General features: G+C 38.4%; 1 protein-coding gene across 3 annotated transcripts in view; it reads right to left on the reverse strand.

Moving 5' to 3' along the window:
- The window catches only part of SMG7 (SMG7 nonsense mediated mRNA decay factor), a 73,540-nt gene that overhangs the window by 37,495 nt on the left and 22,121 nt on the right, over nt 1-13,924 (reverse strand). For all 3 annotated transcript variants that reach the window (XM_081323233.1, XM_081323232.1, XM_081323231.1), the window contains exons 6-11: nt 13,670-13,741; nt 12,622-12,772; nt 11,830-11,965; nt 10,362-10,524; nt 6,226-6,382; nt 506-576 (exon numbers count right to left, since the gene is read on the reverse strand). In XM_081323233.1, the coding sequence (XP_081179359.1) occupies nt 506-576; nt 6,226-6,382; nt 10,362-10,524; nt 11,830-11,965; nt 12,622-12,772; nt 13,670-13,741 (750 nt within the window). The remainder of the gene's footprint in view (nt 1-505; nt 577-6,225; nt 6,383-10,361; nt 10,525-11,829; nt 11,966-12,621; nt 12,773-13,669; nt 13,742-13,924) is intronic.

Below are 13,924 nucleotides of genomic sequence, written 5' to 3' on the forward strand. Positions count from 1 at the left end.
TTCATAATTAAGATTGCACAGAATATTCTCCAGCTTCAGTAATCATTCTGAAAAATTCTATATTTGTCACATCTATGAATATTCCTATTATCATTTATTTTCACCCGCTAATTTTGACTTTTTGGGGGGTGGTCTTACTTGCACCCTTTCTTGTGGTCTTATTTCTCTGCACTACCAATAATTTGATTGATTGATGCAACCCATATGATTTTTTACAAGAGGTGATATATAAATATAAAACTGTAAACAAACTGTACCATCAATGACACTGAAGAGGAGCTTGGACAAATAAAGTGTTGCCAGCTGAGGGCATAGAATAGAATCTACATAATTTAATGAGTACTTAGAAGGTACTTCTCAAAATCAATGAAGTCAACATGAGCTAAAATAGTTTTGATTTAACTTAAACTTATACACAAGCTCATCGTTGTTTTTCTATTACATTGTTCTTGATTTCACTCTGCTCTTCTCTTCCTCAGACTAAGTCATAAGGGAGTGTTCTTACCATTAGGGCAGGAAAGGTCTTCTTCATGAGGCTGAAAACTGTTTAGAAGAGAAATCAGCCAAGGCCAAACACTGCAAAGCAAGAAGAGTTTTATACTTATGCTTTGACACACTGCACACTCACGATTGCTCTTCCATTGCATACCTTGTCCTTACTGCATCAAAAGCCCCGTTTCTTATCAGATCTCTTCTGACATAATCTATAAAAATTATTTCTATCGAAGATCCTTTTCTGAAAATTCCAGTAACTATCTTGCTGTATTTCAGTACAATTTTCCCCTGGTATGTCTACAGCATCATTTAAATAACACAGTCACACATTATTCTGTTGGTTCAAATACACAGGTATTGCTTAATGCCACCATAAAACAATGCCTTGTAATCATATTTTATTTCAATCCTGAAGTAGCTACTTGGTTTTTCCTCTATACAACATAAATGGATGAAGAATTGTAGGATGCCTATCTATCCCATTTTGGGAAATTCCTTAGTTGTTCCTTTCAGTAGACTCTTTTAAGCCAGTTTCTAAGGAATACTGACAGAAGCTCTGATATTTTCATTACTGGGCACAATTTCTCAGACCTACATAGCTCAAACACACAGCTATTGATTTCATGTCTAACCCGAAGCCTTCTCACAAGTATTTGGTCCATCCTTGTGGGAACAGAGTGCTATAGTATATTTATGATTCCAGAGAGACTTTTACCTTTCACATAATTTTCTCCATTTGCTTTAACTAACCTAAAAAGTCTTACATGGCTTTAGGTTCCATTTTCTTTCCTGCTTGGATTCAGCCAGTCTTGTGCATTTTTTGAAATGTGGATGCTGAGTATCCCCACTCAATGTTAAGTGAAGAGAGTGGAACAAAAAGGTAAAACTTCTTGGTGGCTATCCCGTTCTGCAGAACAATGTACCACAAAGTATACAGAGTCCCCAACCCTTTAGTTTCTAGAAGGCTATGAAGGCAATTTTATTCCAGCAAATATTTGATAGATAATGATGATGCTGGGCCACCATTTTGACAGATTTTGCTGTTGGCTAGATATTTGTTTTAATTTACAATTTTGTTTAAAGCATGTGGTTTTATGTTTGGTGTACCTTGAAGGATGGAGTGTATAAACTGATGTATATATGAAAATAAATTATTCAAAAACTATGTATAATGTCTAGATTTTTAATGGCAAAGGATTCTTCCAGGCTTAATAAAAAGTGCCCATTTTTTAAAGTCGCACAATAGAATTTATTTCTGACTTATGCCATAACAGATGAACAGGGTAGAACAACGGCTAATGACCCTCTTTTACCGGTCTATTATAGAGAGCGTCCTCTCGTACTGTATTGTGGTTTGGTATGCTGGTCTGACAGCCGCGGATAGGAAAGCATTACAGAGGGTGGTGAGCACAGCACAAGACATTGTGGGCTGTCCCGACACCACTGGATGACATCGCCAGGGCTCGCTGCCTTGGAAGAGTGAGGAAAATTCTCAGGGATGACTCACGCCCTGGATGGTATCTCTTTACTCTCCTACCATCGGGTAGGAGATATAGGAGTATAGCCAGCCGTACCAACAGGCTGAAGAACAGCTTTTATCCATGGGCTGTTAGGCTTTTGAACGGGAAATAATTTTATAAACTTTATGCATGATTGACTTGCGAGGCCGGTGTGTTGTGCAATTAGCTCACATGGTGTAATAAGATGGAGGGTTTGTGTCACTGTAAGTTGGGGGTGGGGGCACGAAGGGAGGCTCAGCCAATCTCAATGTATACATGGTTGTACTTTGACAATAAAGGTTCATTCAACTGACAAACCTTATTTCATTTTCCTCTTTAAGTCTGTCCAGAAAGAGGAAAGGATAATGAGGCAACTTGTCACATGACAGGACAATAAAAGAACATGCTCTAATGTCTTTATTTTACCCTTTACAATCAGAAAAGCACTATTAACACTCACTGTTTATATCCTTCTTTGATTCCAGATTTCCCTGATTTATAGTCTTTATATTTGTTTTACATTCTTCTATTGTAAAACAGCTTGAACAGATATTGAGTGGAAAATATATAATAATATAATATAATAATATAATATAATATAATATAATATAATAATATAATAATATAATATAATATAATATAATATAATATAATATAATATAATATAATATAATATAATAATATAATATAATATAATATAATATAATATAATAATATAATATAATATAATATAATATAATATAATATAATATAATATAATATAATATAATATAATATAATATAATATAATATAATATAATATAATATAATATAATAATATAATATATGTTAACATTAAGCAACCAGTTTCTAGCATAGAATCTTAAAATAGAAAGCTTTTCTGACTCTTCTGGAAGGTAATTGAATTTTTATATCAAAAGATACCTGTTTGCAAATTACACCCAAGTTAGCACTGAAAGCAATTTCAATATCAAGAGGTTTGGGTACAGGAATTTCCTTTAATGTACAGGAAAGCAATGAAGGAGATTATGTACAGGAGATCAAGGAACTATTTTTTAAATTAAAATAACCTTTCTATGGATCAACAAGGGAGTTCATTTTTTTTAACCTAAGAATAATGCAGCCATTTTCAGTACTGTTTAAAAGTTTATGAACTCATTTGAATTTTGACTATTTTTTGCATAAATATGCTCTAAAATAAGATCGCTTCCCTGCATGGCTTCAAAGTAGATAAAGAGATAGATAAAGATCTTCTAACTAGATAAAAAGAACCCAAATGAAGTCAAAAACACTAAAAATGATCCAAATGTAAATATCTGGTTTGAGGACTTGTGTGGAAAACAGATTACATTTTAGGTCACATTAATGCAGAAATGTTGAAAATTCAAAATGTCTTACAAACCACTGTGTAAACCACTGAGCTATTTTACAGATATTTCTTAATGCATGCAAATGCAGATCACATTTATATCTTTAAAATGAATACTTAATTTCTTAATCAAGAGATGAGATTTGTTGAGATCATTTTATTAACATGAAAAGTTGATAAAAACTTTTAACATTAGCTGCATTTGTGGCTGTTAGATTGTCTATAATAAATAAATCCCAATATTTTAAATGTAGTGTCTGAAGTGGCATAAAAAGTCAAACCATGCTTGAAAAGCAGTGCCATCCATCCATTATCTCTCTGTTTTAATTTGAAGCTACTTTTCTCCACAAATCCAGTTCACTGAAGACTAAATTAGAAAGTATATTTATTCAAATGAGAGAGATTACTTTAGAAATAACTATAGCTTCCAGCTGTCCACATTATAACGAGTCATGTTATTAGAAAACATTCACTGAATAATCAAAGCATGGAATTTGTGCTCTATGTAGATCTCAAACTATAGCTCTACTGCAAAATGCCACTTAGAGGAATACATCATCTTTAGCTCAAGTTTTAGAATTATATGGTAACTATGATTGAATATTATCATCTGATCTTTATTAATTTACTTTATTCTTATCTATTATAGTATCTGGCAATAGGTAATGAGGTTCAGCCATTAACATGGACAACTGGGATATAAATGAAAGAAAATAAACTTTTGTGCAAAAGTGACAACATATTTCATTCATTAAATAATTACGCATTTGTGACTAAGAATTATGTGAATTTAGTTTGAAGCTATTCATCTTCCAATCTGGGATCAAAGGAATTGCTGATAGTACTTTCAGAAAGTTAGCCATTTCTTCCTTTTCAAATTGTGATCAGAAAAGAAAAAAATGGCTACTGAAGATTGTGTGCAAATAGTAGAACACATTTAATTATTTTCTAGACTATCACTAGAAAATTCATAGCTAAAACAAGATGAAGTCTACAAATTTTCAGTTCAAAGTTCATTGTAGGAAAGAAAAAAAAGTAGAGATGGTTAAATTGATTGCTTTGGTTTTTTTTTTTTTAAAAAGAGTGTATTTAATTTTATTCCTATTTGGCAACCGCTTCTGGATTTTGTGCTTGTGATGGAAAAATGAAACTTTGATTTTGGTGTTGCTGATTAGATAGGTTTGTTGTTATAGAAATGGGTAGTATATATTACTGAGTAAAAGTAAAAAGTTGAGGCTGTAATATTACTATCTTCTACTGTACCAAAAAGAGTCAGAAGACAATGCTATTTTTCTTTTTCTCCTCCTACCCCACACTTTCTCTTTATCCCTTTTGCCTTCCCTAGTTTCCCATTATTTTTTATTTTCCTCTGTATTTTATATTCTGACAAACTAATAAAAAATTTGAACCACAAAAAAGCTCACTGTATTTATATCAGGAGAAATTTAGATTATTCATTACTAATTTACTTCATCTAAACCAGACATGTCAAACACAAGGCCCGGGGGCCAGATGCGGACCGCGAAGTGGTTTCATGTGGCCCGCGAAGCCATCCTGGAAACAGTAAGGGAACGGCCCCGCTGCCTTGGCCCCAGCCCAGGCTGGCCACGAGCCAATGTACAATTTCGTGGTGGTCATCTATGCTGAAATACATTCAGTCTTAGCTCCACAAGGCCATCTGGAAACAGCGAGGGACCGGCCTGTGCCATGTCGGCACTGCCCCCTCGGCGCATGCTGGGGAGGTATCACCCTTTGTGAGGAATGAAGAAATGCACCATCGCTTGGAAGTGGCCAGCACATGGCCCTGCCTACTTTGGGCAGGCTAGGGGTTGGGCAGCATTGTGCTTCTCTTCAGATTCATGCCACCCGGCTCAGCCTCTTAGCACTATGAGTAGAGCACCCCGCTACCTGCCAAAATCGGGCAGGCTAGGGGCTGGTCAGCATTGCACAGGTAACATCAACTCTCACGCTGCTCATGGCATCCCCTCCCATAGAGCCCACCAAGTCGGATATGTGAAGTAGGCGAGGGCCATGTGCTGGCCATTTCCAGGCAATGGTGCATTTCTTCATTCCTCACGAAGGATGACACTTCCCCAGCTGTGTTTCTTGCCTGTTTTTCTCCCTCCCTCATCTCAAATATTTTCCCACCACTCTGTTCTTTGGAAGGAAGGAAGGAGAGGGAAGGTCTGAGGGAAGTCCTACCTTAGTCCTGCCCTGCTGCCCTTTCAACATACCCTTGCCCCCTCCTCCTGGCCTATCCTGGGGGGTCTCCCTATTGCTAAGGAAGCTTTGGATACAAAGCCAGGTCTCCTCACATGGAGAGGGAATGGGCCTCCCTCTTGATTTTGCCCTCGTACCCATCATGAGCAACCTGGCTAAGGAGAGCAAGCATAGCAGCAGCAGCCTTGAGGAGGAGGTAAACGCAGCTGGGCACCACCTTGGCGAAGTGGGGCTGGGCTTAGTGCCGTGGGTGCTTGAGAGCTGGGCTAGGCATTTTACCTCTGTGCCACCGTCCAGCCCCCCCCATGGCCTGAGAGGAACAGTGAGGCTCCTCCGGTGGACCATGCCTTGGCACTTCCCTGGTCCCATCTCCTTCTGCCAGAGACCCTCAGATCTGTCCCACTCCTGCCCAGGCCCCCATAGGCACCCCTGACACAAATGATGTAGAGCTGGCCATGCCCACCCAGTAGGCCATATGCACTCCAGCCACGCCCACCCAGTAGGCCACGCCCACCCTGGCCACAACCACCCGCCCCCCCCCGAGGGCAACCGCAATGCTGATGCGGCCCTCAATGAAATTGAGTATGACACCCCTGATCTAAACTAAAGAAAAATGGAAAAACACAGGCAGACAAGACTTACTATTGCCTTTCATCAACCACAGCCTCCTGAAAAACACTGGGTCTAAGTTTCAGCCAGTCCATTGACACTTTGAGTGCAGGAAGGGGATAAGAACCCCAAGATTCTTCTTGGTAATCATTCTGAAGTGGACACTTGCACAAAATTCCAAGAAAAGACACTGAGAAAAACAAAAGTATAGTGTTTATTTTTAGTTAATTACTTTGAGCACTATACTAATAAAATGGTTATCAATTCAAGCAGTAATAATGATTTCTTGCTGATCATCGGTTTTAACTTTTTTTGAAATTTTTACTGATTTCAAAAGATAAAATACAAAGTGCAAATTAAAAAATAGGAACAAAAATAATAAAAATACAAACAAGACAGGAAAAAATTAACAGCACTGGATAAAATAAAAAAAGAAAAAAGTACATATAATGGATATGCATAATATCTAATATTTTTTATAAAACTATTAATATAAAACATGAGAAAAAATTGTTCTCTATTGAGTCTTAAAAAATGCTAAAGTTGACCATATGATTGCAAAAGTTGAGCACAGGATCTTACCAACAAAGCAAACAGTGATATATAAGTAATCAACTTAAGATCGCAACTGAGCCCAGAATTTTGGTTTTGTCATTGGGGTTGTAAGTCAAGTCACCAAGAAACCAGAATCAATTTCATGACCATTTTTATGATGGTTGTTAAGCAAGTCACCATTTCTGTTAAGCAAATCACATGGTCATAAGTCTGAATCCAGCTAATCCACAGGGTGTTTTTTTGCTAAAAAACAGCAAATAAATCACAATTCGCTTCCAAGTGACCAGTGGATGCTGCAACCCTGAGGGAACACCTGCTGCCGGCATCAAGTTCCCTTCGTCCAGTGCGTTCCCACAGGGAGGGTCTTCTCAGGGTCCCACCGGTAAGAGATTGCCGGCGGGTAACACCCAGGGATAGAGCCTTCTCAGTGGGGGCGCCTGCCCTTTGGAACCAGCTGCCAGTGGAGCTGAGGACTGCCCCCGACCTCCGTACATTCCGCCGGGGCCTGAAGACCTGGCTCTTCGAGCTCTCTGGCCCAGGCTGAGGATCAATCTTATTTTAACTGGGGTTTTATTTGACAGGGGCACATACAATTTTTTCTTTTTAAATCTGTTTTAACTTTTGTATTTCGGTTTTTTAATTACCCTGTAAACCGCCCTGAGTCCTTCGGGAAAGGGCGGTATAGAAATGTAATAAAATAAATAAATAAATAAATAAACCGGTTGTAAATGTGAGGCAGTTGCTACGTGCCTAAAATGTGATAGTACAGCACAGTGGTCATAACTTTGACTGAGTTGTGTCTTTCAGTTCAGCATAATTTTGAATGGTCATTAAGCAACCAATTCTAAATAGAAAGACTACCTTGATTATCTCTGTTTTAGCATTTAAATATATGCAAAATATGAAGTAATAATATGGAAATATGGTCAGTGTGGCTTTACCACTTCCTTATAATTTTTCTATGTGCTAAAAAAAAATACTGTATTTTCCGGCGTATAAGACGACTGGGCGTATAAGACGACCCCCTACATTTCCTGTTAAATTATAGGGTTTGGTCTATACTCGCCGTATAAGACTACCCCTCTTCCAACGCACACCAAATAAAAATTAAAAAACATCAGATTTGATTTTAATATGGTAATTTTAATTCAAATGCTTATGACATGCAGGTGCTTAGTAGGAAAACTGTCACTTATAAACATAAGGCTGTTTGTCATCAAACATGTAAACATAAAACAGTGCAAGTGGATTAAACTATAACAACAACAACAACAACAACAACAATAATAATAATAATAATAATAATAATAATAATAATAATAATAATAATAATAATAATAATAATAATAATAATAAGTTGGAGGGGACCTTGGAAGTCATCTAGTCCAACCCCCTGCTAAGGCAGGAAACCCTATACCATTTCAGACAAATGGCTGTCCAGTCTCTTCTTAAAAACCTCCAGTGTTGGAGCATTCACCACTTCTGGAGGCAGGTTGTTCCACTGGTTAATTGTTCTAACTGTCAGGAAGTTTCTCCTTAGTTCTAGGTTGCTTCTCTCCTTGACTAGTTTCCATCCATTGCTTCTTGTCCTGCTTTCAGGTGCTTTGGAGAATAGCTTGGCTCCCTCTTCTTTGTGGCAGCCCCTGAGATATTGGAACACTGCTATCATGTCACCCCTCACCCTTCTCTTCGTTAAACTACACATACCCAATTCCAGCAACCGTTCCCTATTTTCCTAATTCACTTTTCCTAATTCACTCTAAAGCTTTCCCTGCGCAGAGCCTTAAGTAAAACCAGCTGCCTGCAATTAGTGCAGGTTTGCATCCCACCAGGCTCAAGGTTGACTCAGCTTTCCATCCTTCCAAGATAGGTAAAATGAGGAGCCAGATTGTTGGGGGAAATAAGCTGACTTTGTAATAATGCTGCTGGGGGGGGGGGGGTGAAAGCCCTAATAAACAGGCATATACACAGAATGAAGGCTATTGCTAAGCACATTGATTTGTGCTTTAAATTGTAAGCCACCCTGAGTCTTCGGAGAAGGGCAGGATATAAATGGGATTTTTTTTTAAAAAAGACCAAATGGGAGATCCGCTCCAGGTTTTCCAGCCAGCCCGCCCAGTTCCTGAGTCAAATGTGTCCTTAGAGCTAAGCCACTGCTCTGGCTGCTGCCTTCCCCACCTGCCTTTCAAGTTGGGATATACTACAGCTGCTCTTCAACTTTAGAAGGAAAGACGCCCAGACCCCAGCCTGTAAAAAATCGCAGACTGCAGCTTCTTCTCCAATTGGTCCCGCTTTCCCTGCGCAGACTAAATGGGAGATCCGCTCCAGGTTTTCCAGCCAGCCCTGTCCCTAAATTTTCAGCACCTGGCATATAAGACGACCCCTGACTTTTGAGAAGATTTTCATGGGTTAAAAAGTAGTCTTATACGCTGGAAACTACGGTATAGGAGGAAATTACATAGTTTAGGATCTTTTAATGTCAGGATTCTATATGGTACTGATAGCCTATACCAGTGGTGGCGAACCTTTTTGAGACCGAGTGCCCAAACTGCAACCCGAAACCCACTTATGCATCACTGGGTGCCGGGGGCGTGGGTAGGTGATGCTCCAGCAACCCGATCTGGGCGTCGGAGGCCTGCAAAATCGCCCGGTGGGGGGAGCGAAATTGCTCTGCAGTCCTAGATCTGGGCAGCAGAAGCATTTTGCAGGCCTCCGATGCCCAATCAGGCCGCTGGAGCATTGTAAAATGATTGGGGGGGGGCGCAAAATCACTCCGGAGGCTTACCTAGACTCGTGCTACAGCTGCGTCCACCATCCAGCCCGGATCTGCCCAGCTCTTGCAGCTGCTCCCTGACTGTCAGTGCAGAAAGAGAGCAAGAGTGCAGGTGCACGTGGAGAGGGGGCGGGGCAGCCTGGCCCCGCCTCCTTCTTGGGTGATGGCGCGCATGCCCACAGGGACGGCTCCACGTGCCACCTGTGGCACGCATGCCATAGGTTCGCCACCCCTGGCCTATACCTTAAAACACATCCCCAGGTGCATATATTCTTTTTAAAAAAGGTAAAGGTAAAGGTCCCCCCACACATGTGTGCTAGTCATTTCCAACTCTAGGGGCCGGTGCTCATCTCCGTTTCAAAGCCGAAGAGCCAGCGCTTGTCCGAGGACGTCTCCGTGGTCATGTGGCCGGCATGACGCCAAAGGCGCACAGAACGCTGTTACCTTCCCACCATAGTGGTCCCTATTTTTCTACTTGCAAAGGAAATACAAGGATACAATAGGAATGTGGGGATTAAATCAATGATTAAATGGAAATAAAGGAGTCATAAGGTTTCGCAAACTTAATTTATTCACAATTAATCAATAAGAACCCAACTAATTCACAATTTCTCCTCCAGAAGCAGTAACTATGAGACCTAGCTATAAGATCATGCCACAGTAATGCAATTCAAGAACAGCACTGGCATCACAACCAACTGCTTTTTCTCACTACATAATCAGCTTGTGCAGTGTTGAACCCGCTCCGGGGCTTATAATCTCATTCCAGCATACAACAGATTTGGTTAAAAAGCAATATAGCCAATAGCTGTGCAAAAATACTGTCAACTGTATAACTTACTGAAGAGTGCCAGTAATTGTGTCCAGCAGAGCTGTTCATCCTGACTGTAACTATGCTGTTCAGTTTCATTGCTAAAGTCCCGTAAATGGTGCAACTGAAACAGGTTGATGACAGTAATATGGACAAGCTGTTGAGAATTGAAGGTTTTTTGGAACAGCAACTTCTGAAATAAAAAAAACACATAAACCAACCTTTCAAAAATATACATGCTTAATTGTTCAATCTGACTGGGAGCTATTACAAACCATCTAATATACTGCTGTAGACTAATTAACACTCAATTATCTCCAGGCTGGCAATGTATATAAAACCATATGAAACTGTGCATATACGAATAGCTATATACAAAAATTGTCTCAGATTTACTTAAGTCCTCTTGATGGTCTTCAATTCTTTTAAGTCTTCATTTTATCGCTGAATGACAATTCACTTATGTAGGCGAAAATGCTATCGCTGGAGAGACCATTGCATTACTGCCTTTTCTCTATCAATTGCTGCTGGATAGGAATACACAGAATCACTGATAGGAATACCCATATCTAAGCAGTCTAGGTAGAGATACAAATTACAGATTCAAACAACTTTGCATCAAAAATTCTTTGCAAAAACAATTCTATCTGCCTGTCCCTCTCTATCCTCTTCTCTCTTTTTATATACATCTATCAATATACATTTAATCCCTTCCTCTATATTAAAATCAGCATGCTTAGTCTGTTGCTTGTAAAGAGTAGAAAACACAAGCAGCAAAATAAATTGTAACTATGCTTTTTAAGACCCAGGATTTCAAGTAGGAGTTACAGATGGAAACATAATGGTTTCAATGCCAAACGTGTAAGTATGCAAGTATTACAGCACACTATCATTGGGGCATCTTGAAAGAAAAGGATCTGTTTGTAAGATGCATGATATTGTAACGGTTGTCCTCTTTCTTAAGCCAATAAAGAACAGAAATGCAGCATTCCTGCTACAAGTAGTCCTCAACTTACAACAATTGAACCCAGAATTTATGTTGCTAAGTGAGAAATTTGTTAAGTAAGTTTTACCCCATTTTACGGCTTTTCTTGCCATATTTATTAAGTAAATCACTGTAACTAACGTGGTTGTTAAATGAATCTAGTTTCCCCATTAACTTTGCTGGTCAGAAGGTTGCAAAAGTTGATCACATGACCCTGGGACTCTGCAACCGTCAGAAATATGAACCAGTTGTCAAGCATCCAAATATAAATCACATGACCATGGGGATGATACAATGGTTATAAGTGTGAAAAATGGTCATAAATCACTTTTTTCAGTGCAGTTGTAACTTTGAATGGTCGCTAAATGAACTGTTGTAAGTCAAGGACTACCTGTACATATTTAAATGGATTAGAAGGAGCTTCCAAGGATTGTTGCATCAATAAATCAATTAAATCAATCTTATGAGGATGTTAGTTCAGCAAGAAAAGCTGGAAGTATTCCATAAACTAACCTTGAATTGCTGTTCTAATTTCTCACGAAGAGGATTCAATTTCTCCAAATTCTTACTCAGATATACATGGCCATGGAATTTTATAAATGTCTTAATGAAATCAGATATTCCCCACTGAGTTTTCACCTCATCACGACTGCAATTATAAGACAAAAATTGTATTTTAGTCTTGGAAGCATACATATAAACTTTTATATTACACATGTACTTTGTAAACATTTACCGCATAAAATACATATTTATTACTGGACTTTATTTAAGAAAATAATTATGGGTTGAACTGGAAAAATAATATTTAGTAAAAGAGTCAGAAGCTAGACAGAACTGCTTTGGAAACCATATCATCCACTAAAAAGCAATTAACCAAAACAAAGCAAAGACCCATGTTAATAATAAAAACTCAACACTGCACTGGTGTACAGTTTTGATATAGCCAGCTGTTAGGAAAATCAATCTATCCATCCACTCACTGATTCAAGGACTGCTCCATCTCATAAATAATTTATATGCAGTATTTACAATTAGAAATTCATTTAGAATCAGACTAGTACTGGATAAAAAGACATAGGAAATTATTTGCTTGCAACTTTTTTGAGAACATACTGATGCTGCACTTTGTACAAACAATCTATAAGGTGACTCTATACACACTTTAAATCTTATACATGGCTAATACTTTGCATACATGAACTTATGATCCCCAGATGTTCCTGGACTAAAATGGTATTTGTACAGTGAAGTCCAATGATACATGAATACATTCCCTTTTGAAATATATCCATTCAGCCTTACCTTTCCAGTGCTTTAGAAAGTGCTTTTTGTAGGTTAGTAGAAGCAGCTGGGAAAGGGAATTTCACAGCAATGCTTCTGCAGTAGTAGAAAATTGTGGTCAGGTGATCTCCTTTGGAGGATGCTAAAATAGCCAGCTGATTATAAGGCTGACCTAAATAAGATAAACGAAAGGTTTGTTCTTGAGTTCCAGGTTTGTTTTATAAGTTCAATCCAATGTCCTTGTTATATTCTAAACTAGGAGTCCCCAATTCCTGGTCCACAGATTGCTATCGATCTGCAACCCGATGGTAACGTGAATTCAGAACTTTCTGAATTAAATGCTGAAAAATATGAGTAACTTCAATTTACAGCACAATAATTCATTTACATAATTCCCTTTATAAGACAGAAGGTATGTACGTTTAAAAAATACAAGATAGTTCTGAAAAAGCTTTTCCAATCAGATATGCAATACAGGTAGTTCTCAACTTACAAGCACAATTGAGTCCAAAATATCTGTTCTTAATGAAACATTTGTTAAGTGAGTTTTGACCCATTTTGCAATCTTTCTTGCCAGAGTTGTTACGTGAATCACTGCAGTTGATTAGTAACTTGGTTTTTAAGTGAATCTGACTTCCTTCAAAAGGTTGCAAAACGACCTTGGGACACAGCAATGGTCATAAGTATGAACCAGTTGCCAAGCATCTGAATTTTGATCACATGATCACGGGGATGCTGCAAAGGTTGTAACAGTGAAAAATGGTGGTAAGTCACTTTTTTCAGTGCCGCTGTAACTGAATGGCCACCAAATGAACTGTTGTAAGTTGAAGACTACCTATAGAAAAAACATTAATAAGCATCCTGTAATATTCTGTTGAAACAGGGCTACTTCTGATATACAATCCTCAGCAGTGATTATGCTGGTTTTAGAAAGATTGCTCTGTTTTCCTTCTTTCCTTGCAATGACTGTGGAATTTAAGTACTGAAAACTGGTATCCTAAATAAAAAGAAACCTCATCTTCTGTAACAGAAGTTATTCAACCATGTGTGTTACACTTTCAAAACTCACCATTGGAGGGGACAAGCTGAGCTGCATGCCTATAATAGGATTCAGCCTGGCTGGTCTGATTTCTGTAGCGAGCTAGGAAGAGATGATTTTATTTTAAACAGAATACTAGTTTACTAGTCAATGAGCTATATACCCAATTTCTAAAATAACTTGTTTTGTGCAGAATACATAGTGGTTCATGTAAGATTAGTGATCTTCCAAATATATTGTTTTGAGTTTTACATAGTCGACTATGACAAAAATGCTAAGATATGA

This window comes from Vipera berus (genome assembly GCF_964194415.1).
Source record: "Vipera berus genome assembly, chromosome: 3".
Classification (NCBI taxonomy): Eukaryota; Metazoa; Chordata; class Lepidosauria; order Squamata; family Viperidae; genus Vipera; species Vipera berus.